This window comes from Cervus elaphus, chromosome 5 (assembly GCF_910594005.1).
Source record: "Cervus elaphus chromosome 5, mCerEla1.1, whole genome shotgun sequence".
Classification (NCBI taxonomy): domain Eukaryota; kingdom Metazoa; phylum Chordata; class Mammalia; order Artiodactyla; family Cervidae; genus Cervus; species Cervus elaphus.
This window is the reverse complement of record NC_057819.1, coordinates 90,825,984-90,850,979: the sequence shown is the minus strand read 5'-3', so window position 1 is coordinate 90,850,979 and position 24,996 is coordinate 90,825,984. Positions and strand designations below refer to the sequence as shown.

Sequence of the window (24,996 nt, the reverse complement as noted above, 5' to 3'; positions counted from 1 at the left end):
CTAGACTCTAATGTTCTTTAATTCTTTTTCATAGTAACCAGTGCTTTTTTAAGGTAAAATTTACATAGTTAAATTGCACTTAAGTATACAAGTTGAAAAATATGAACAGAGATAAACATCCATGTAACCATCACCCAGATCAAAATATAGAACATTTCCTTCACCTCAGAAAGTTCCCTTGGACCCTTTTTAGTCAGCACTTCCCTCTCCACCAGAGATAACCACTATTCTAATGTGTATTAACTCAGATTAATTTTGCCTGTTATGAAACTTTATGCTTTAATTTTCAAATTCTTTGTGTTTGCATACATTATAAACTCCTCGATACAATGCTCTGTTTTTTGCTTTAGCTGATCATATATCTTTTAAACAAATTAAGAAGGTAAAAAGTCAAGTTTTTGTTTACCTGTGTAATTTTGTATGTTCTTAATTTCTTTATGAAGATCTGAGTTTTTCTTTGGTTTTGTTTCTCTTTAGCCTCAAGAACTTTATTAGCAATTCTTACAGAACAAGTCTGCTGGCAGTGGATTATATTAGATTTCTTTCAGTTTTTCTGTCACTACTTTAAACATATCATTTCATTGAGTTTTGGTCACCACTGTTTCTTTTATGTCCCAGCAATTTAAACAGATTTTTAAAATTTATGTTTCTGCCCCATATGTGTAATGTGTCATTTTCTTCTAGATGCCTTCAAGATCCTCTCTTTAACTTTAGTTTCCAGTGGTTTTCTTGTGATGTTCCTAGGTATTATTTTTCTTCATATTTAACCTGCTTGTGATTCTTCATTATCAATTATCCTTAATTATATGTCATTCTTCCAGTTGGGGAACTTTGTAGGCTTATTTTTCCAAATTTATTTTATTTTCATTTTCTCTTTTTCCCTTCTGGGGATTTAATTACAAGAAGGTTGGACATTTACATTGACCCGCACGTCACTGAGATGTGCTGTTTCTTCCCCACGCCACCCCCTCAGTTGTTTTTTTTTCTGCTTATACTTCTGATTTGGTGATTTATATTGATTTATCTTCAAGTCTACTGACCTTTTTTTCCTGCCATCTTTGTTTTCCCATGAGGTCCATCCACAGAAATCTTTATTCTAATATTACATTAATTTTTAGTTTTATAAGTTCTTTTTGCTTCCTTTTTATGGATTCTATTTTTCTGTTGAAATTTCCTACTGTTCATTGTAAGCATGTTTTCCTTAAGCATAGTTTTACTAGCTGTTTTAAAATTCTTTCTTGCTAATTCCAGCTTTGTCATCTTGTGATCAGTCTGTACTTGATTGTCTTGCCTCTGAGGTATCGGTTACATTTTCCTATTACTTTGTATGTCTAGTAATTTTAGATTTTTATCTTGTACTTTGTGAATGATATATTGTACATTGTGAATGTATATATATATATATTCTGGACTCTTTTTTGTTCCTCTGAACAAGTGTTCTGTTCAATTCTTTTAGTTTTAGCTGGGCTGCTTTAAAACAAGCTCACGCACACGATCTTCAAGCATCAACATCAAGCATTGCGTTCTTTAGAGCTAGGATTTCTGTTTCTCTGCTTTCGTGGACCTCCCCCTCACTTTCTAGCTGCTGTGAGTTTTAGCCACCACTGTTACAGCCTGCACTCAGTCAAAAATCAATTTTAAAAGGTGCGGTGGGGATTCACCCAAGGCCATTTCATTTGTCCAGGTGTTGATTTCCCTTTGATTTTCTTCTGCCTTTGGTTATTCTCTTGTTCATTCAGATAATTGGCTTTTTATATTTTCTTAGGTTGATTATAGAACTTATTGATGGCAAGGTTTGTCTTATACTAAGTACTCTTTTGTTATTGAAAGGAGAATTCCTGGTCTGTGGGAAGAAGTCCCAGATGTGTGCAAGAATAATACATATATATAGAATAAAGTCAAAGATACCATAGGGAAAAATGTTTTTAATTGTCTTGTTTATTATAATGTATAAATGCTAGTAGTCTTGTAATTATCTGTGAACTGTGAATATAATTTTATATGTTTTAGCTTTTCAAGGTAAAAAGCTTTCCATAAACAATGAGAATTATATTGTTTTACAAAAAATATAGCAAATTAATTGTACACTAAATAAAATTTAAAAGTAAACTTTGTACATTTACTGCTAACAAATATCATGTATTTAAAATTTTTTCTTCTATTTCTCATTTACATACATTTATTCTTTTATGCATGCATTGATATAATTTACTAAGTCTGGTTTTCAAAAGTTATACAGTAAGTACTTTTCTTCCTGTATAGTATAATATTCATATTTATCATTTTAATGGCTGTAAATGTTCCATCAGGTTGTACCATTGGTCCTAAGGGATTGTCTTAAGGTTTAGTAAGATTGCCTTTAGTATTCAGGTTGGAGAATGTCCCATTTAAAAAAAAACCAAGATACAGTCTTGCTGTCTCATACTGTATACAGTTAATGAAAGCAGTATATATAGATGCTTTTAATTTGGTAACATATTTCCTTATATTTTTCAGTCATTCTCAATAAGAATTAAGATGTTTTAAAATTTTAGCGAAATCTGGCTTTTTGTTAGAGTATTGAGGTATTTCTGTTAACTCTTCAGTTGACCATGTTTCTTTCCTCTCTTTCTCCCTTTCTACCCCTCGCCTCCCCCCTACCCCAGCTAAATGTTGCCAGGTACCTACAGATGATCTGCTTGACTGAAAATTTCAGAACTGATGTAAAGGATTTTGTAACATTGCTAACTGCAAATACTTGTGATATCAGGAAAAGTATCCTTTACTTACAGTTCTGGATTAGAAGTGGAGGTGGATTTTTAGAAGAAAGGCCATTATCTCTTTGTCGTAAGTTGCTTTGTTAGAAAGGAAATTTCTGTTATGGGATTCTATATTAAAATATATGCTGTACCAAAATATTTGAAAAATTAAAAAATTTTAAGCATTGGGGTATTGTGTCAATATTAAAATAAACATATATACATCAACTTTGTTCCTGAAAGTTTTATAAGCATTAAATGTGGGTATTTACAATTAAACTGACTCTGAGACAAATGGTTACTTGTACATTTATAAACATATAGTTTCTTATAAATAAATAGAATTATATTATTTAGAAGCTTCCTTTTTTCACCTATTAAAAAATGTATTGGTGATTTTTCCATATGTAAATTATTTTTAGATGGCTGTATTGTAATTTCCCTGTTAGCTTCTTTAATAGCCTATAATCCTGTCTTTCCTAAGAATTCTCTTATTTCAAAAATGCTTTATTTCTTATCAATCTTCAGTGATTGTTACCTAATTCAAGTCACAGTCATTTTCTGATAACTTTCTTCATGCCAGGTCCTGTGTTCATATGAATAAGACAAGGTTCTTTCCCTCAAGAAGTTCATAGTTTGTGGTTTCCATGCTCCGTAGTCACAGTTCTTAGTTACAAATCTTGCTCTGGGAAATATACTAATATTTAAATTTTAAAAAGGTGAAGTTCTGTTATATTAAATCCCTTATCACTTTTTCAATTAGTTCAGAATTTAGTATCTTACTCTTTTCAAGTGTTTATTAATAATTCAATTTAAGCTGGCAGTTTCACTATTTCTTAGAAGCAAATATGATAAATAAGACGTGAAATATCCTATTATGAACAAGATAGTTAATAACTATCACCATATTACTGGATATAAAATGCAGTACCAAGAACTTTAACATTATTTATTTTCTTGAAGATCTTAAATGCATTTCATCCTGTCTTAAAAACACACATACATACACACAGATATACACTCAATGGAAATCAAACGGTAGAGAAATATATAACATAAAAAGTAAAAGATCTTCCCCACTTCTTAAAGGTAGCTACTGTTAGACCTTTATCTGTGCATATACAAATATTACTGCCTACTTATTTAGTAAAATTACCAGCACTATGTATAGTGAAATAATTTGCTTTTCTTCTACTTGACAGTTTATTGTCAGTATATAGTTCTAGCCCTCTTTTTCTCAACTGCATGCTATTCTGGAATATAAAATGGAGGTAACATAATTAACCATTACCTACTAGGCAACATTTAAGTCATCTTCAGTTTCTCATTAACGTATGCAGTGATTATCTTTTTAATTTTTCCCAATTTAAAAGGTGAAAAATGAATATCTTAATTTCCATGATTATTGGTGAAATTGTACATCTTTTTACGGTTTATTAGATATTTGTGTGTCCTTGCACTTTTTTCAGTTGGATTGTTTGTAAGCTCACCCCACATCCCACCCCCACTTAATTTATGTAGAAATAATGTTTGTATTGTTCTCTTTGTGAATTAGATACATAGATGGAGAATAACAAAATGAGGATTAGGTAGAAAAAAATGCCAAAGGATCGTGGGTGTTAAATAATTGCTTGTTACAGTCTGATAAAAATATGGATACTCAAGTTTTTCTTTTACTAATTTTCTAGGAGGAAATAGCAGAAATGTACCACTTGTTTGTTCTGAAGATGACCCTGATTTCAAAAATAACCCTAGAAATACAAAAAGGACTCCAACAGGCCTTCCCAAGTGTGACACCGGCTGTGCTGAGACCTTGTTCGGCCTTAAGAACATTTTTTCCCCGTCTGAAGACTTATTTTCATTTTTGAAGGTATTTTCAGCATCTGGTTTGGAATATTTATGTTCTTTTTCATCTTCCCAACACTCACTTATATCTTTTGAATCTAAGGTTAATTGTAATTTACCAATAATTTTTATAGGCTTCAGATTGCTGATTTTAACACATTGTACCACTTTAACAAATGGTGCATAGGCATTGCTTTAAATATATATTATAGAATATAGAACTTAGAGATATTTCAGATTAAAAAAAGTTTCAGAATAGTAGTTTTTAAACAAATGAACTGCTAATTATTGAATTAGGGTATATACTGACAATTAGAGAATTTAATTCTTCAATTTAACACTCCAAATTAATTTTTTAGACTCATAATACTGTTTTGATGTATTAAGGAAGTGTTAAGTTGATAAAATTATGAAGGGCAGAGACTCATTACTTTGAAGATAGACAGGAATGACACTATTCATATGGGTAGAAAAATGTTCAGACTGGGTACTGGTATAACATTTCTTTACTCACAACTGTTTTTCAGCACAAAATCAGAACAAAGGAAGAACGGTGTAAGCTCATCCACCTTCTTACAGAATTCCAAACGCAGAATGTGGATTTCTTATACAGTAATCTTGAGTTCATTCTGCCACTACCTGTTGATATCATTCCAGAAACAGAAAACTCTTCTGGTTCATCAATAAATGTGGACACCAGTGCAGCAACAGAAAACATGAGATGTCTTGCTGGGACATCTTTTGAAGGAGAGAAGCCTTTGAAAAAATCACCAAAAAAGAAACATAAGAAAAAGATGGTAACTTTAGATGACAGTGACTTATTTGACAGTGAATTGGACATTTCTGATGAATGTATTAGTCTTCCCTCTGCATCGTCTTCAAATTTAGAAGAAAGGAAAGCCAGAGATAAAGAAAGCAATCCAGAGACAAAGAAACCAAACAAATGTCTAGAGTCAAACGTCGAATCTATTCCTCGTCCTCATATAACACCAGCAGAAAAAAAATGTTCTGTCCTTGTTTCTCACTGTTTAAATTCTCTCACTGAGTTCGTGGACAACATGTCCTTCTTAGATGCCCTTCTAATGGATGTACGGGAACAGAGGGGGTTAGGTAAAGATGATTTTGGTTGGACAAATGGAAAGGTTAAAAGTGGACTTTGTGATGAGTTTAGTCTCGAGAGTAGTGATGGATGGACTTCGCAAAGATCTGGAGAAATAAAGGCGGCTGTAGAAGCTCTCAGCTTTACTAAATGTTCTTCTGCTATTTCAAAAGCATTGGAAACGTCTCTGAATTCTTGCAAGAAATTAGGAAGAGATCCCACAAAAGAGCTTACTTTTTATATTTCTCAAAGACGCAACAATGTACGCTTCAGTCAGTCTGCAGCTAATTTAGAGTAAGTCTTCTGTTTACTTTTTATTTTTCAATAATAAATGGTAAAGGGGAAGTTATCAGTTTCTTTCTCTTACTAATTTTGAAATGCTGGGCTTTATTGATCAGGTAAGCCCGTGATATTGTAGCTTCTAAGGAGACAGTTAAGGAGGCCAGCCTGATTTCTGGGAAGAGAAATAATGAGAGACTGGGGGCGGGGGGAGTAGATCTGGAAGACTCTTGGATCACAGGGAAGGGGTCTGGATTTGCTGTGCAGACAGGAGGTGGCCAAGAAAGTATGGAAGTGACTGATGTGTTGAAAATGGTACAGGAGGTTCATCTGGAATACAGTTAATCTAGTCTAGACTAGAATCAGGGTGGAGTAGAGACCAGAAGCTGGTTGTGTTTGAGACTGTTGCATTTTTATTGGACATTAAACATCAAAAGGTAATGCATTACTTTTAATTTACAGCAGTGCTTGGCAGAGGGTAGCAGTCATCAAAAGTGTATTTTCCAGCCGATCTCTTCTGAACCTGGGTAATAGACAAGCTAGTGTAATTGAATACTTACCAACTCTTCGAAACATCTGTAGGACTGAGAAGCTAAAGGAACAAGGAAAAAGTAAAAGAAGGTAAAGTTTCTTATAAAAAGAACATTTGACATAGCTGTTTACAGATTGATAAATATTCTTATCTGATGGAACTATTAATATTTAAATTGTATTTTTCCTTGTAATTTTGACAGATTCCTACACTATCTTGAAGGAATTCATCTTAACATTTCAAAAGAGACTATGAACACTTTGGCAGCTGACTTCCCTTAATATTCTACATTAAAAATCCCTTCTACAGAGTCTCACGTGGATCTCAAGATACATTTTTATATTGATTTTCATGGAAGTGTTTATTTCTCTTAATGTACATTTAAATAGACTACTTGTATATTTTTATTAGTGTGTAAATATTTAAAATGAAAAAATTGGAGTTACAAATTATTTATAATTATGGTAGTATTTTTTTTTCTGTACTTTTTTGCATTACCTGATTTAGCTCTGTTGGAGTATGTGTGGGGGCTGTTTCTAGAAGGTAGAGTTCCCTAAATATTTCTAAAGGTGCTTCAATGCCAAACTAACCTACACTTTCTCCCTTTCTCATGACCCTCAATCCACCTCTCTCCAACCAAGTGTCAGCGCCCTGTCAAATTGTGAATGTGAATCACCCAGGTGATGATCTTTTTAAAAATAAGTTTACACAATCCAGAATATGAAATAGCATGGACAATAGTAAGAAAACTTCCAAGGAAAGAAATTATGGATCATTTTTCAAAAAGTAAGTTTTTCCTGATAAATTTATTTTTAGTGTGCTCATCCAGGATACGTTACCATGTGAATCACTGAATACTGAGAAGGTGAAGTCAAGATTATGAATTGTAGTTTTCATAAATCTTTTTTTAGCAACAGTACAAATGTGATATCTTGTATATTTTGATAACTCAAATAGTTTGTCTTGTACATTTTTCTTGTATTTTTATATCATTGATGTTTTATTTCATAAAGATATTAATATAAATATTCTGGACAAACTGCTGTTCATTCAAACTATAACAGAGGATTCTTCTCTAGGCTTTCTACATGATAGCCATTTCCACTTAAGGTTATATTTTTGGAGAAAGTATCTGTTTTTAATTACAAGATTTTAAAATTTACAACATTTCACGTAAGATCATTTTTACAATCAGATAATCAGGGGTATCTGAAAATAGTTTCCTATTTCAAGTGTTTATATTACATATTAGCTTAATATGCAGTTACATTATCTGGTGAATTATGTTTTCACTTCAAAAGGTAAGGATCCTAATTTTCTACAGTTAAAAAACATAGACATATACCTGTGTACAAAATGTTTTTACCTCTTACAATATTTTTTCAATATATCTTGTATTGCTAGTACATTGATTTAATTAAAGGCTAAATGTAAGACTATGCAATGTTTAAACGGGAGTTTCAGATGAAATCATCTGGGTAGTATGGATATTGAATAGGTTCGGATATTGGCTCTATCTTATAGATTTTGTCCCTATACAAAAGAGAATATGATCTAAGGCACCTTTTTTTTTAAAAGTATATGGATTTATTTTTTCTACTGAATACAAGAGTCCACTACCTGTAGAGCATTTACCAGTTAATTTGGTCTTTAGTTATTAGAAAATTCTGACAGTTCTCATCAATTGAGGAGCTAAAGTAAAATTAACTCCATAGAATTGTATTTAAATGACCAAAAATCAAGAAATGAAAGAAGCATTTTCTTCCCTAGTATGGACACAGGTAATAGCTTTTTTCTTTTTTTCCGGTTTGGCATATTTTGGGGGAATACTTTCTCAGTTCTTAAAGTATCACCTTTAAGATATATACCTGTAAGACTTAAGATTTACTTTTGTGATAAAAGTAACCACATTTTGATGACTTTTCAGTACCTAGCGTCTTATCCTTTAAATGTCTTGAGTTGAACGCATTTCACCACAGCTATCCCCAGAAATAGGTGAGAAGGAGAATGCCGCCCACCTGGCCTGACCAACTGAACGGTTGGTGACGCTGTTTCCCAGAGCACAGCACAGGGGCAAACGAGGCGGCCTGGGGGAAGAGTGATTTCAGACATGTATTGGAGGTGTCTGCAACAGTTCCCAGGTGGAGATGCTTCTGTATACAGTCACAGAGGTAGAGATTTACAGCGTGCATGGCTGCAGGTCTGGAGTGTACATCAGAGTGCCTGGGGAGTTGGAGGCGCTGGAAGGGAGGACGTTCATGTATATTATTATCTGATTATTTGGACTTTTTTTTTTTTCAACAAGTATACTTCACTTTTAAAGGAAAGAAAAGACAATGCTTTGACATCAGGGTGACTTGGGTTCAGTGTAAGTGAGATATAAGGGGGGCCTGAGTTTAAGCAAAATGGAGAGAGATGGGGAAAAAAATTGAGTGCTACTTTTCTGAGAAGATGGTCTGTTGAGTAAAATATTTCAAAGTTAAAAAATGAGCCTGCACAAAATTCTGTAGAGCAATTCCCTTCAATTAAAAAAGTTTTAAAAATGAGCCTGTTGGGCTTCCCCGATGGTCCAGTGGTTAAGACTCCATGCTTCCACCACAAGGGGCACAGGTTTGATACCGGGTCGGGGATCAAATACCTCACACGCCACATGATGCGGCAACGAAGAAGAGAGCCTGTTAAACAAAACTTGTCTGGTGCTTAATAGACTGAGCTGATGAAGTGCCTTCTGAAGCCATCAAACCACACTGTACTCACAGAGCAAGAGGAGGACTCGACAAGTTGCATTATCAATTATATTTAGCTTTATTCCCACGATGAGCACCATCCAGAAAATTCATTAGTCCTTATTTTAACAATATAATAATGCAAATCTTTTAGTATAGATGGCACTTGCCTTTCAAGGAAGATAACTTTGTTTCCTGTTTTGGATGTTTAAGGAACATCATATTTTTTAACACTTAAACATGAAAGGGGGGTGGGGGGGGGGGGAAAACATGAAAGGCACAGAATCTCATATTGATTTAGCCTTGGTTTATTATTGTGTAAACCATTCAAGAGCCAAAAGTCTGACTCTAAACATCTAAATACATTCAAACGTGTGTTTTCTTCTCTGTTAACATGGATGTTGAAAACAGTTACTTTTACAACTTAGGAGCTAATAAATATAAATTCACAGAATATTAACAGCATGTAACATACTAACCTCAGAATTTTAAGATTCAGTATTAAGAACAGCCAGTTCATAGAAGGCAATAGCTTGTAATAATGAATCATATAACTCCTCCACTCTGTTGTGTTCGGTAGATGAAAACATCTGCCTGTAGCGGACTATCTTCTCGGGTGGGAAGAACACCCGCGGCTCATCTCTCAGGACAGACTCTGAGAGGAGCTGCTTCACCACCTCTTTCCCACTAGTCCGTGTGTCCCCAATCATCAGCTCAAAGTGCTTCCCCACTGCGTTTCGATTCACGCTCAGCACCTGATGACGGCCGTCCCGGGCAAAAGTTGTATTCAGTAAGGCGTACAGCATGGCTTCCGTCATGTGAAAATGTAACAGCACAGGAAACAGAGATGGGTTCTGAAATGAAGGTCCTGTTTTTTCCAGAACATAGAAGTCCGCTTTAGGCATCTTTGAAATGATTGACGAAATCTTTGGGAGGAAAAAAAGGTAAAATGAGTGAACAGGGCAACTAGGCCCGTGCATCCTAGAGCCCATGCTCTGCAGGAAGAGAAGCCGCCGTAATGAGAAGCCTGAGCATGCCAACCAGAGAGCAGCCTCTGCTCGCGGGAACTAGAGAAAGTCCACATGCAGCAATGAAGACCCAGTGCAGCCAAAACAAATTAAGAATTCATTGAAGTTTATTGTTTAGGCCTCCATCTCTGTCCCACTTCTGTTTGTTAAATATGTAACTTCCATTATATTGCCGTTGACAATTTTGAAGTAACTGACACAGACTTTTATGGAGGAGTAAGGATAGCCAAGTTCTTCTGGTCATGGTTCTAGCAGGAACAAGTTGAGCTAAAACAAGCCAGTTAATCCTCCTAATTACTAGTTTCTTCATCTGTGCAATGGGCTTCATAATCCCTAAGATCTATATTGCCTTTAAAACTGGACAAAATTGTCTTATTTATCTTTTAAAAAATTCTAGGGTAGTATATAGGGTTGGAATGACTAGCCTAGACTCAATCACCTCTGCCACTGACTAATCACGTCAGATGGTTGATTGAACCAGTTTGTATCAATATAATCAGGATGAACATTACTGCCCATCTCACCAGATTCTGAAGACTCAAATGAGACAATAAATGATAGTGTGTGAAGAACAAGCTTTATAAATATGGTGCAGAGCCAGAAAGATAAAGACCAATACAGTATACTAATGCATATATATGGAATTTAGAAAGATGGTAACAATAACCCTATATGCAAAACAGAAAAAGAGACACAAATGTACAGAACAGACTTTGGGACTCTGTGGGAGAAGGCGAGGGTGGGATGTTCTGAGAGAACAGCATCGAAACAAGTATACTATCAAGTGTGAAACAGATCAGTAGCCCAGGTTGGATGCATGAGACAAGTGCTCAGGGCTGGTGCACTGGGTTGACCCAGAGGGATGGGGTGGGGAGGGAGGTGGGAGGGGGGATCGGGACGGGGAACACATGTAAATCCATGGCTGATTCATGTCAATGTATGGCAAAAACCACTACAATATGGCAAAGTAATTAGCCTTCAACTAATAAAAATAAATCAAAAAAAAATATGTTGCAGAAATTTCTTAACATTGAGAACAGTATACCTTACCACTGATTTTCTCAGGATCGACCTTTGATTCATAAGGCATTTCTTAAATTGTTCAGTTTTTAAAAAGATCATAAGTGGGGACTTCCCTGGGGGTCCAGTGGTTAAGAATCTGCTTGCCCGTGCAGGGGACGCAGGTTCGATCCCTGGTCCAGGTAGGTCCCACGTGCCATGGAGCAACTAAGCCTGTGGGCCGTAACTGGCGATACTTGAGTACCTAGACCCTGTGCTCTGCAACAACAGAAGCCAATGCAATGAGAGGCCCACCCACCTCATCTAGAGAAAGACTGCACACAGCAGTGAAGACCCAGCACAGCCAAAAAATAATAAATTTTTTAAAAATTAAAAAAACAGAAGCGATGGAAAACGCAATAGGAACAGGTGAGTCTTAAGTACCCAAAGAAAATCCATCCTCACTATTTTATTTCATCCCTTTTAGGACTAAAAGATTCACAGGGAGCTCCAGCAGGTCAGGATTTGAAGGTGCAACTGCCTTACCTCTTCTAAATAGACAGATGATAGGTATGATCCTTTCATCAATTGGCAATATTCAGTTTGCTGCCAGTCCAGCACTGCCAATTTCCGATCGAGGTGAGCCCAGGCAATTCTTCGAGTACCAGAAACAATGGATACAATACTATTAACTGCCTGAAACAAAAAAGGCTGGTTTAATTATGTGTGAACATTTTAACAGACATAAGATTTAAGATACAAACTCAGAAATCCAAATTAGTTTATGTGATAGAAATAATATGTACAGTTTATGAACTAAGAATTATTAAAGAGTAGTTATTACTAAAAGGTAACCAGCAGTAGTCAGTTTACAGACAGAACTTTTACTTGTTCTCAGCACCTAGCTCAAAGCAAGTGTTCAGATATTCAGATGTTGCTGGGGAATGTGCTAGATACTGGGAAACAAGGGACATGACCCTACATTATAAGAAATACCACCATACGGTACGCTGTAGAGAGGAGAAATGGCCAGGAAGACTTACTGGAGGACTAGAAGACTGAGTAAAATGGTAACAGGAAGTTATTTCACCCAGATGTCTGCAGATATAGGCTGACACCTCTCAGACAGTGGAATAAAGAATGCAAGTGGCAAAAGGGCAGAGGGGTGGGTAGATTTCTGCAGAAAGTAACTTCCTTTATCCTGAGAGCTACTGGGAGCCACCAAAGCATGCAACATTCAGGTGTAACAGATTTACGTTTCAGAAAGAACAGGGACAGCTGTGAGAAAAGTGGATGGGAGATGGCTAGACTAGGCAGAAAGATCTGTTAGGTACTTGTTACACAATGAAATTTTAAGAATCTTAGTCACAGGGAGAAGCACAAACAGATTAAAAGCAATAGGAGTATAATTGGTATGTGGAATAGAGGAAACGAAAACAGCCAGGTAACTCCACATTCCTTCTATATAAGTCCTGCACAGACCTACTTCTCTACATGAACTATCCTTTCTTCCTAAAATGCCTTCCTCTTCCTACTAGCCTAGCTCTCTCTGGGATCCAGGCTGAGTTTTTCTGGTAAACATTCCCCAACACACAGTTCTCTCCACTAAATTGCCAATTTACTACCTGTACATCTCATGTCTTTGAGAATAACTATAAATAGATTGTTTATGTGTTTATCCCTGGGTCCACAGGACTAAACTATAATTGCCAGAAGAACCCTGTCTTGGTGCCCAGAATAGGACTTTGCAAAGTAGGTTGTCAAATATTTAGGCAATAAAAGAGACATTAAGAAAAAGAGTGTACCTTAACTCTCTCTCTTCCTATTTCTGGTTTGATGAGCTTTCTCAAGAGCCGACTTTCCTGTAACTTCTTTTTTTTCCCTTCGGTCTCTGGATTAAGAATGGAGTTACAAACTTGAATGGTGATTTTATACTGGAACAAGGGCACATTCATTAAACTCTCCAAATTCGGAAATGGTCCAAACTTTTCTCTGTGTTCTACAATATTGAGGGACTTTTTTCCACGAAGCAATTTGAAAGCTTCAAGTTCTTTATTCGATGCTGTATTCAACACATGCAAGATGGAAGCCTGCTGTTCTGAAGAGAAGAGCTTGTCCAGTGTCTTTCCAGACTCCTTTGCTGTCTCATCAGAAAAATCGACATGGGGAATGATTTTCTTTGGTGCAGTGGATTCTTTCCGACAGCAGGAATTATGTAGGGCCTGGAATAAAGAGTACCCTAATGGAAGTGGAAAACATCTCCATCTCCCTAAAAGAAAATTTTAGCAAAAGGTAAGTTGGACGTTAGTTACTTTTAGTGTTACTTGTGGCCCAACTAGGGCCTTTGCAAAGTGATACGGACTTTCCCATAATTTAAGAACTATCCATAAGAGATACAGTCTGATTTTTGTGGCTAACAAACCTAAATTTTACTGCATATAAATCTTATGTCCAATAAGAAGCATGTATTTAAAACGATTATTTCCAACTTTTTAACGTTTTTAAAATTTTTAACCTTAGAGAAATCTTCTTGCAATTAACTGATATTTTAAACAATATTTATCTTCACTAGTTTCTTTCTCATCCAGTGGAGCCAAATAAAACTAAATTTTAGAGAATTCCCTTACGCTGGAGTGGTTGGCGCTGTCACTGCCAGAGCGGGGGATTCAATCGGCAGGCGGGGAACCAAGATCCCGAAAGCTGCACAAAGCGGATAAAATAAAACTAAATTTTACCCGTTTACAAGAAATGTTTTAGCTGAGTGGTAAATTTAAGAGCGGTTTTTATTTTCTTTTGTACACTTATCACGATTTCTACCATAAGTCTACAAAGAAGAAAACACATACAAAAAGCAACTCTGTAAAACCAAGGGAAAGTTCTACATTGCGGTCACGGGACAATAACGCATCCAGAAGTAAGCAAGAGCCGTCAGACAGTGGACCCTCTGCCCTCGGCCAGAGTCGCTCGTGGACCCTTAACCCAGGGAAAGGAATTACAATCGCTCCGAGGCTAGGCGACCAGAACCGCCCCGTCTCCTCGGCAGAGTCTCCAAGAGGGAGACCTGGACACGGGACCTGAGAAGGTAAATACGCCAGGCGCTAAAAGCATATGGCAGATTCACCCAGTATTCCAGGTACCCTACCTCCCGCCAAGAGGAGACTAGGTACGTTCATCCTCCACGTTAAAGCAGTAGGTTCCCACGGTCCAGTCTTCCCCCACGGACTTCCGGTTCCTGCGTGCTTCGTCCCAAAGCGCCCGGCCATTCAAAGGTTCCGGCGGAAGTGGCGTTCCGGCCCGCCACTAGGGGCTTCCAGCTGGGCTGCAGGCAGCCGCTTCGTGGAGCTTCGATGCAGACTCCGTGGGCGTAGTAGTGCCGGGATCCGGAGCTCCCAGCTGCGCCGTAGGTTCATTCCTCTGCATCCGGAAAACGGCCTCGCCCACTGTGGCCCCTGAAGGTAGCAGGGCCGTATCTCTGGGAAGAGAACGCCTGGGCCGATTTTAGCTTGTAGTTGGCAAGATCCCTCCTTTGGGTAGCCTCCCTGGGTTTGGATCCAGGCATCTAGATTGGTGAACTCCTATCCGGGACCCTGTCTGGGGCGCAAGGAGGAGAGCTGGCGGGGGAACGTAGGCAGGAACATACATAACCAATACCCCAGGTAGAATGGACTACCTGGGACAGGCGCGAGGTGGTGTTTCAGGAGCCCAGCAAGCTGAAGACAAGCTCGAGGAAGGGAGCCGTAGGAGGAGGTGGCTTTAGCACTGGGCTTCAAAAATATCCCCTGTGGAAGGGATGGATGCAGATCAGGCTGGCACCAAAAATGTTTGTAAGGTAACTGGAAACCACCTGGACTTGTAGAGTCAGACTTGAGGTATCTTTCTGAAAAACTGACCATACGTTGAAGTGTGAAGCTCAATTAGAGGTAACAAAGTGTATCTGGAAGCTAGTGTATCCTCAAGGCATAGGCAACCGTCAGGAATTGAACCTGGGCAGTTGTGTGATCAGGCAACGCTGGATGGCTGTTTCTTGCTCTTTGTACACTCACTGCTAGAACAGTCCCCACTTCACCTACACCACGCTCACTTGACTGATCATCCCTCCTAGTCATAGAACCTAATGAGTAAATGCCTATGTACTTGCCCCCAGCCCCAGCTAGTGATTTTCTTAATCTATAGCTCAAAACATCTCTACTAGGATAGTTTATCAAAGGGGTGGTGAGGGGCATCCTCCTTCCCTGGTTTCCGGGCAACCTGGGGTCATTTCCCCCACGCCCAGTGAAGACAGGCTGCCTTGTCCTGCCTGCCAACATGCAGTGCCTCTCCAGAACCCTTTTGTTTCAGAGGTGTAAGATTCCTTATCCATAAAACCACTGATGTCTCTGTTGCTGACTCTGGGCTCTTCCACAAAAGATGCATGGTATGATGTGTGTCCTCAGTTGTGTCTGACTCTTTGCAACCTCATGGACTGTTTGCAACCCGCCAGGCTCCTCTGTCCATGGGATTTTCCAGGAAAGAATACTGGAGTCGGTTGCCATGCCCTCCTCCAGGGGATCTTCCCCACCCAGGGGTCAACCCCATGCCTCTTGCATCTCTTGCATTGGCAGGCAGATTCTTTACCACTAGAGCCACCTAGGAAGCCCATTTCATGAAAGATGGAGAGACTTTAATTTTGTGATGGACAGGGAAGTCAGGAGCATGGTGACTTTGGGAGGGAAAAGTGGTGGGTTTGTGTTTTTATGAGGCAGCAGTGTCTGTGTAGATACTGTCCAAGAGGTGGTGGAGATGTAGCCAGTTGTAGGTACTCATGAGAATTCTGGGATTCTTGCCAATTTCTGGGGCACTTATGAATCCAACACAAAGCCAACTTTTTGTGCAAAATTCTCCAAATCAATGGGAAATAATTTCCTTTTTACTCTGAGGCTTATTCCACTTAAGTGAAAGTAAAAGTTACTCAATCGTGTCTAACTCCTTGTGACCCCATAAGCTATACAGTCCATGGAATTATTCAGGCTAGAATACTGGAGTGGGTAGCTGTCCCCTTCTCCAGGGGATCTTCCCACCCCAGGGATCAAGCCCAGGTTTCCTGCATTGCAGGCAGATTCTTTACCAGCTGAGCCACCAGAGAAGCCCAAGAATACTGGAGAGGGTAGCCTATCCCTTCTGCAGCAGAGCTTCTGGACCCAGGAATCGAATTGGGGTCTCCTGCCTTGCAGGCAGATTCTTTACCAGCTGAGCTACCAGGGAAGCCCTAATTCCACTTAATAAAATGTTAATGAGTTGAAATGTATCTTTCAAAAAGATACATTAAAGTCTTACCCTCAGTACTAGAACCTGACCTTATTTGGAAAGATAGGCATTGCAAACACAATCAGTGAAGATTAAAATGAGGTCACACTATGTACATGGGATCAGCTCATCCAATATGACTGCTGTCCTTATAAGATGACCCTGTGAATGCCTGTGAAAATGGAGGTGGAGTTTGGGATGACATGGCAACAAGCCAAGGCCAAGGATCACCAGCAGGTCACACACACCACAAGCTAGGAGACAGGCATGGTACAGGTTCACATACAGAAGGAATCCACTTTGCTTGCATCTTGATTTCAGGCTTCTGGCCTCCAGAATTAAATGCTTAAAGTGCATTTCTGTTGCTTTAAGCCACCCAGTTTGTGGTGATTTGTTTAGCAACCCTAGAAAACCATAATATGGGGCCATAAGGAACCCTGGCGATTGATGCTTTCTGAGATGATGTGGTTCCCTGGTAAGATGCAACAAATGACTTTTTACCTGCTCAGCTTTGTAGACAGTTTCTCATCCTCTCTGAACCTCAGCTTCCTCATTTGTGAAATGGAGATCATGGTACCCACCTCATACCACCAAGAAATCCTGCTAAGAGGATTTCTCCTTAGAAACTGGATGCAGAGAGACTGGCATAGAATGTTACGTCCTCTATTAAAGCACTACCTCTTCTTTGGAGTTAATTATTAATGACCTTGAGGGGAAACGCCGTCATTTCTCAGAGCATTCATTCAGAATTATGTTGACCAGAGTCTGGAAGTAGCAAGAGGCAAACACTGAACATGATTTACTGTAAATCAGAATCAGTGGGTTCAAAATGAAAGACGTCATCTTCCCCAGAAACCAGCTCCTCACTTCCCTGTTTTTGTTGCTCAGATGCAGATGACCCTGGCTCCTCTCATTCCTATTTCTAGCCCATTTTACCCAGTTTCTATATTTTCAAAACTTTTTTTGACCATGACCCAGGAGATGTACATGTACATGTTGATGTACATGTGAAACAACAGCTTTATTTAAAAATACTTGTACCAACAAGGACCTATTGTATAGCAGAGGGAACTATACTCTATATTATATAACAACCTATAATGGAAAAGAATCTGAAAATGAACTTTACATATATGAACATTAAGAAAATTGTTATATATTGTTACATATTCATGCACATAAGAACATTATCAATATGTATAGCTCTACACCTGAGGCTAACACAATATTGTACATCAACTGTACTTCAATAAAAAGAGAGAGACGGGGACTTCCCTTGTGGTCCAGCAGTTAAGACTCCACACTTCCAATGCAGGAAGCACAGGTTCGATCCCTGATCAGGGAATGAAGATCCCACATACTATGTGGTGCGGTCAAAAATAAAATAAAATGTTGATTTTTAAAAAAAGAGAAAAATATTTGTGTTCTTATGTAGGATGAACTTTGACATTTTCTATTTCAATTTGTGTGTGTGTATCTCCACTTTTAAAAAACACTGATGTGTGTTTATTTGTTTGTAACCCTGGTCTGCTTTTAACCCACAGGACACTGGGTGGAGATGTCCAGTAGATGGTTAGATGTGTAAAGGAGAGGACTGTGATATGCCATAAAAAAAAAGACACTTTATCCCATGAGAATGTCTGGGCTGAGTCAGGGAGAGGGGTGGGTTGAAGAAAGTGCAGAGAGTCCGGGAGAGAACCTGGGAGCACCAGCCCTGGGCGCGAGTAGAGTATTTGGATTCCCCAAAAGATGGAGAAGCGATATTTGGAGAGATTCAAAGGGAGAGAGGACAAAGTCAACTTAAAACGGGGACAAAGGACACAGAGAATTTTGAGGTGGGAAAAAAAATTGTTTTTTAATCTGGGTTAATTGGAACCACTAAATTGATATTAATTTCACAACCCACTATTGTGTGGTATCTTACAGTTTAAGACACATGAAATTCTATCAGGCTTACCTGCAAAATGTCTTTTTTAACCTCTCCATTGCTGTGGCCACTCAAATCAGAACCTCCTGTCTCCACTGGGCTCCTGCAATAACCCCTCCCCCTCCTGATCTCTCTGCTTTCTGTCGGCCTGACCCTGTCACTGTCCTTCACATACATCCTCCCGGTCCGGACCCCGGTGCTGGTCGAACCTCCAACTCCTGCCCTGTGGAGGAGCCTCCCCCTGCTCTTCCAGGTCTTTCTCTCTGATCATCGCCAGGTACCCACGTACTGCTTCTCCACATTCTTGATGCATTCCTGGTTGTGGCAATGTTCCAGGAGGTGAACTCGTTATGGGAATCCCACTTCCCTCTACTGAGGATTAAGAAGGGGATGACAGAGGACAAATGGTTGGATGGCATCACCGACTCGATGGAAATGCGTTTGAGCAAGCTATGGGAGATGGTGAAGGACAGGGAAGCCTGGCTTGTTGCAGTCCATGGGGTCACAAAGAGTCAGACATGACTGAGGGAATGAATAGCAACAACAAGGATTAAGACAAAGGTGGATGTGCTGGACTTTCCTGGTGGTCCAGTGGTTAAGACTTCGTGCTTCCACTGCAGGGGGCTTCCCTGGTCATGGAACTAAGATTCCACAAGCCCTGTGCTGCTAAAAAATAAATAAGAGTGGGTGTAGTTCTGTTCGGGGACTAAGAGGAAGAGATTTTTATAGCCTGATAAAAAGTGGGAAAGATGTATGGGAGCGGAAGTGGCCACCTCCTCTTTTTGTGACTGACAGTGGGTGGGTGATATCACAGAAGCAGCCATCTCTCCATGGACAGGTAGCCCTGACAAGGGCTAGAACAGGCCTTGATGACATCGTGCAGCTGCAGGACCAACCCTGACACCGCCTACTTTTGGTTCAGTGAGGGAATAACTGACCTTGTTTAAGGCACTTTTCAATCAGTATTCTGGTACTTGGAACAGATAACTTCCTGATTAAGATACCCACTCAGGAGACAGTCCATGTGTTTTTGTTTGTTTGCTTGCTTTTGCTTTTTTTTTTTTTTTTTTGATGTGGACCAATTGTAAAGTCTTTAGTGAATTTGTTACGATATTGCTTCTGTTTTATGTTTTGGTTCCTTGCTGCAGAGGCATGTGGAATCCCTGCTCCCTGACCAGGGATCAAACCTGCACCCCCTGCACTGGAAAGCAAAGTCTTAACCACTGGACCATCAGGGAGGTCCCATGTCTCCTCATTTGACTCTGTCTTTTCAAGATGATCTGGAAGCTACCAACTAGAATATGTCAAAAAGTCATTTTTGGGGACGTTCCTGGTGGTACCGTGGTGCCAGTGCAGGGGACATGTGTTTGGTCTCTGGTCCAGAAAAATCCCACGTGCCCTGGAGCAACTCAACTCATGAGCCACAACTACTGAGCCCACGAGCCTCAACGACAGAACCTGTGTGCCCCAGCTACTGAAGCCCGTGAGCCGAGAGCCTGTGCTCCACAACGAGAGAAACCTGTGCACTGCAACCCCACTGGCCGCAACTAGAGAAAGCCGAACAAAGCAACGAAGACCCAGTGCAGCCGGTAATGAGTAAAGTGGTGTGTACATATCGATCCCAAACAAAACAAAACAAAAAGCATTCCTGTGGCTCAATAGGTCTCCTGGAGATAGAGGAGCTCAGTGGTTATGCTTAAACTTTGAGATCATTTAGTCCTGTGTTTTAACCAGGTTTAACCGGGCAAACCAGCAGCGTGAACTAGGGCAAGTGACATCACCTATCCGTGCCTCTTCAGATCCTCCTAGAGTGCATGAGGGATTCGAACCATAATTATATCTGTTATAATACCCAGCACATAATTTAAATTCTTAGGCCAACTATCAAAAGGAAAAACAGCATTCACACTTTGAGACCCAGAATCAGAATACTTGAACTGTATTATATATGTATTTATCAGTTCATTTCTATAAGAATAGTCTTCTCTTTTGCAAAATAAAGCTCAAAATACCCCTACCTACAAGGCAGTTGTCAAAATGAAATTATATAAGTGATTGGTAGATTAGAAAATGTTATACAGTGAGTGAGGTTATTAATTGGACAATTGGTTATATAGGTTGAGATGAGATGTGGTTGTCTAAGAAATGATCTCAAGGGGAAATACCCAGATGCTTTATAAGATAATTAGTTATGGAATTGATTTATGTGAAACTAAAAGAAATGAAAGTCTTTTATTTTGAACTCAATTTTAAAACTCTAGTTCAATAGGGAAGTACCCCAGCATTCAAATCAAAATGACACCCAAATCCCTTCAACTGTAGCAATAACTTCTCACTCAGGGCCCCAGGTAATGATGTAAAATGTAAACACTTAACTATCTTGTGTTTATTCAGGCTCTTCAGATTTCATAACTGGATTCTTCAACCCTCCAGATCCCTGGATGGTTGTATTCATAATACAAACTCCCATAAGCCTTTGTACCTTTGTGACGTGGCTCTCAACTCCACTCAATTCAAGTCAGTCAACCAATATTTTTTATTGTATAAAGGTACACATAAAATTCACCATTTTAACCATTTTGAAGTCTACAATTTAGTAGCATTCACAATGTTGTGCAGTCATCACATGATCTAGTTCCAGAACATTTCTAACACCCTAAAAAAACCCTTGTCCACCATGGAAGCAACCTAGATGTCCATCAGCAGACAAATGGATAAGAAAGCTGTGGTACATATACACAACGAAATATTACTCAGCCATTAAAAAGAATACATTTGAATCAGTTCTAATGAGATGGATGAAACTGGAGCCCATTATACAGAGTGAAGTAAGCCAGAAAGATAACACCAATACAGTATACTAACGCATATATATGGAATTTAGAAAGATGGTAACGATAACCCTATATGCAAGAGAGAAAAAGAGACACAGATGTATAGAACAGACTTTTGGACTCTACGGGAGAAGGTGAGGGTGGGATGATCTGAGAGAACAGCATCGAAACATGTGTATTATCAAGTGTGAAACAGATCGCCAGTCCAGGTTGGATGCATGAGACAAGTGCTCGGGGCTGGTGCACTGGGATGACCCAGAGGGATGGGATGGGGAGGAAGGCAGGAGGGGGGAGCGGGATGGGGAACACATGTAAATCCATGGCTGATTCATGTCAATGTATGGCAAAAACCACTACAATATTGTAAAATAATTAGCCTCCAACTAATAAAAATAAATGAAAAAAAAACTAACCACACACACAAAAAAAAACAACCCTTGTCCACACTACTTAGCAGTCCCTCTTTGTCCTCCCTTCCCCAAACCCCCGGCAACCACAAGTCTGCTTCCTGTCTGTATGGATGTGCCTATCTTGCACATTTCACACAAATGGATCAACCAATATTTTTCAGGCTCAGCACTGCTAGGTACCACGGGTTCAAAGATGAATATGACAACCTGCTCTTAAATGAGATCACTTCCAACTGGGATGAAAGAGAGTTAAAAAAATTAATGTACAATGTGATGTGATGATTATTGAAATAAAAGTATGAACATTGTGGGAAAACAGACGAGGGAGAAAAAGGATGTTGCAAGAAGTTAAGATTTGCATCTGGGGGTGGGGGCAGGGGTTTGCTAGACCAGCGAGGGCTGGGCAGGAGGATGGAGTAGAAAGGAGGGGGCTGGAGTAAGACAGGAAGAGTGTGAGCAGGGCAACCCCAAGCATGTCACCACCCCAGGGCCTTTGCACTTGCTGTCCCCTTTTGCTGGGACCCTCTTCTTTCAGATGGGTGCCTAGCTGGCTTAACCTTTTCCTTTTCAGATCTTTGCTACCATGTCACTTCCTCAGAGAGGACCTCCTTGACCTCTCTATCAAAACACAATCTTCCATATCCCTCTATCCCCTGACTCTGGTTGTTTTCCTTTATAGCATTTTCTGTCTCCCCCACTTGAAGGTAAGCTGCCCGAAGGCAGAACTGTTTGCTCTGATTATAACTGTACCCTCAGTACCTACTAAGCAGTACCTGCCACCTCGTATGCGTCCTGTAAATATGTCATGAGTAAATGAGCAAACACTTTGGCAGTATGGCAGTTGGGAGTCCCTCTCAGCTCTGTACTAGCTGCTGGTGAAGACAGAGTGGTATTGAACAGACAAATAGGTGAAATCCATCAGATTCTTCTGTAGGACTGCTTGAGTTTCAGCTGTTACACATTTTACACATGTAAAATCCCATGGACAGAGGAGCCTGGCGGGCTACAGCCCATGGGGTGGCAAAGAGGTGGACACAATTGAACAATTAAGCAAATGGCATTGTTGTTTAGTCGCTCAGTCATGTCTGACTCTTTGCAACCCAAGGACTGTAGCCCACCAAGCTCCTCTGTCCCTGAGATTTCCCAGGCAAGAGTACTGGAGCAGGTTGCCATTTCCTTCTCCAGGGGTCTTCCCAACCCAGGGATCGAACCCGTGTCTCCTGCACTGCAGGCAGATTCTTTACCACTGAGACACCAGAGAAGTCCCTATACTTCAATTTTTTAAGAAAGAAAGGAATACACTTTTGTGACCTCAAGTTCTCTCACTTTATTGCTTGCTATTTTTTTCACCCCCACTTGTTTCTTCATTTTTTTTCACAAATATTTATTGAATCCTTGTTTTGTGGCAGACAGGTGCTGGGGGTACACTGGGGATACACTGATCTGACTCTGTCTTCACAAATCTTGGATGAGTGAAGGAGACCCGTGAGCAAGTACAGCAGAGTTGGGTAGGTACAGCTTGAAAATTCAGTGTTAAAGAGGGAAAAGGCTTTGGGTATAAAGTTACTCATTACAGTGCTATGTGTAACAGTGAAAAATCAGTCATGATCTATGTGTCCAAGAATAAGGAAATATATATATCCCATGGACTATTATAAAGCTATTAAAATGATGTTGTGAAGCATCCATAGTAATATAAGATACAATGTAAAGAAAGTTTTAAAGGATAAGCAGTTATATGAAAAATATGGCCTAAATGATAAAAAGATGTATAAAAGACCAGAAGGAAATCCATGTAAATATTCATAATAATAAATCTTGGTGATAGGACCATTAAAAGAGCATTAGGTTGAACTGCACGACATTACTATTTTCATAAGTCAACTTTACACATTTTAACATAATATTTTGTTGCAAAGAGCTCAAGATGAACTTAGATTTGAATCCCAGATCCAGTCCTTTGTATCATCCAGTATGCATCGTCTCAGTTGTGTAACGCTGGTTGGACAAATTTATTTAGATTCTTTCTCAGGGCCTCAGGAGGCAGGTCAGGTGGTCTGATATTCCCATCTCTTTAAGAATTTTCCACAGTTTATTGTGATCCACACAGTCAAAGGCTTCGGCATAATCAATAAAGCAGAAATAGATGTTTTTCTGGAACTCTCTTCCTTTTTCAATGATCCAGTGGATGTTGGCAATTTGATCTCTGGTTCCTCTGCCTTTTCTTTCTTTTTTTTTTTTCCTCTGCCTTTTCTAAAACCAGCATGAACATCTGGAAGTTCATGGTTCACTTACTGCTGAAGCCTGGCTTGGAGAATTTTAAGCTGTATTTAAGCTGAGAAATCTGTATGCAGGTCAGGAAGCAACAGTTAGAACTGGACATGGAACAACAGACTGGTTCTAAATAGGAAAAGGAGTACGTCAAGGCTATATATTGTCACCTGCTTATTTAACTTAGATGCAGAGTACATCATGAGAATTGCTGGGCGGGAGGAAGCACAAGCTGGAATCAAGATTGCGGGAGAAATATCAATAACCTCAGATATGCAGATGACACCACCCTGATGGCAGAAAGTGAAGAAGAACTAAAGAGCCTCTTGATGAAAGTGAAAGAGGAGAGTGAAAAAGTTGGCTTAAAGCTCAACATTCAGAAAACTAAGATCATGGCCTCCGGTCCCATCACTTCATGGCAAATACATGGGGAAAGAGTGGCTGACTTTATTTTTCTGGGCTCCAAAATCACTGCAGATGGTGACTGCAGCCATGAAATTAAAAGACGCTTACTCCTTGGAAGAAAAGTTATGACCAACCTAGACAGCATATTAAAAAGCAGAGACATTACTTTGCCAACAAAGATCTGTCTAGTCAAGGCTATGGTTTTTCCAGTGGTCATGTATGGAAGTGAGAGTTGGACTATAAAGAAAGCTGAGGGCCAAAGAATTGATGCTTTTGAACTGTGGTGTTGGAGAAGACTCTTGAGAGTCCCTTGGACTGCAAGAAGATCCAACCAGTCCATCCTAAAGGAGATCAGTCCTAGGTGTTCATTGGAAAGACTGACTTTGAAGCTGAAACTCCAATACTTTGGCCACCTGATGTGAAGAGCTGACACATTGGAAAAGACCCTTATGCTGGGAAAGATTGAGAGCAGGAGGAGAAGGGGACAACGGAGGATGAGATGGTTGGATGGCATCACCGACTCAATGGACATGGGTTTGGGTGGACTCTGGGAGTTGGTGATGGACAGGGAGGCCTGGCGTGCTGTGGTTCATGGGGTCACAAAGAGTTGGACACGTTTG

At 39.5% G+C, this 24,996-nt stretch overlaps 2 protein-coding genes across 3 annotated transcripts in view; one reads left to right on the top strand and one right to left on the bottom strand.

Moving 5' to 3' along the window:
• Nucleotides 1-7,665, top strand: part of ATAD5 (ATPase family AAA domain containing 5) — a 34,822-nt gene extending 27,157 nt beyond the window's left edge. Inside the window, exons 19-23 of one of the 2 annotated variants that reach the window (XM_043903104.1) lie at nt 2,646-2,826; nt 4,427-4,608; nt 5,111-5,976; nt 6,427-6,582; nt 6,696-7,665. In XM_043903104.1, the coding sequence (XP_043759039.1) occupies nt 2,646-2,826; nt 4,427-4,608; nt 5,111-5,976; nt 6,427-6,582; nt 6,696-6,774 (1,464 nt within the window). In that variant the 3' untranslated portion in view covers nt 6,775-7,665. Of the gene's footprint in view, nt 1-2,645; nt 2,827-4,426; nt 4,609-5,110; nt 5,977-6,423; nt 6,583-6,695 lie in introns of both variants that reach the window. The other variant, XM_043903103.1, reaches the window with a different exon arrangement.
• A 1,825-nt stretch (nt 7,666-9,490) lies between these two features.
• On the bottom strand, nt 9,491-14,541 carry TEFM (transcription elongation factor, mitochondrial). The gene is made up of 4 exons (XM_043903105.1): nt 14,389-14,541; nt 13,052-13,515; nt 11,793-11,942; nt 9,491-10,145 (listed from the first exon to the last, which is right to left on the bottom strand). The coding sequence occupies exons 1-4, from the start codon at nt 14,507-14,509 to the stop codon at nt 9,708-9,710; spliced, it is 1,173 nt and encodes a 390-aa protein (XP_043759040.1). The 5' UTR covers nt 14,510-14,541; the 3' UTR covers nt 9,491-9,707.
• Nucleotides 14,542-24,996: the final 10,455 nt, after the last annotated feature.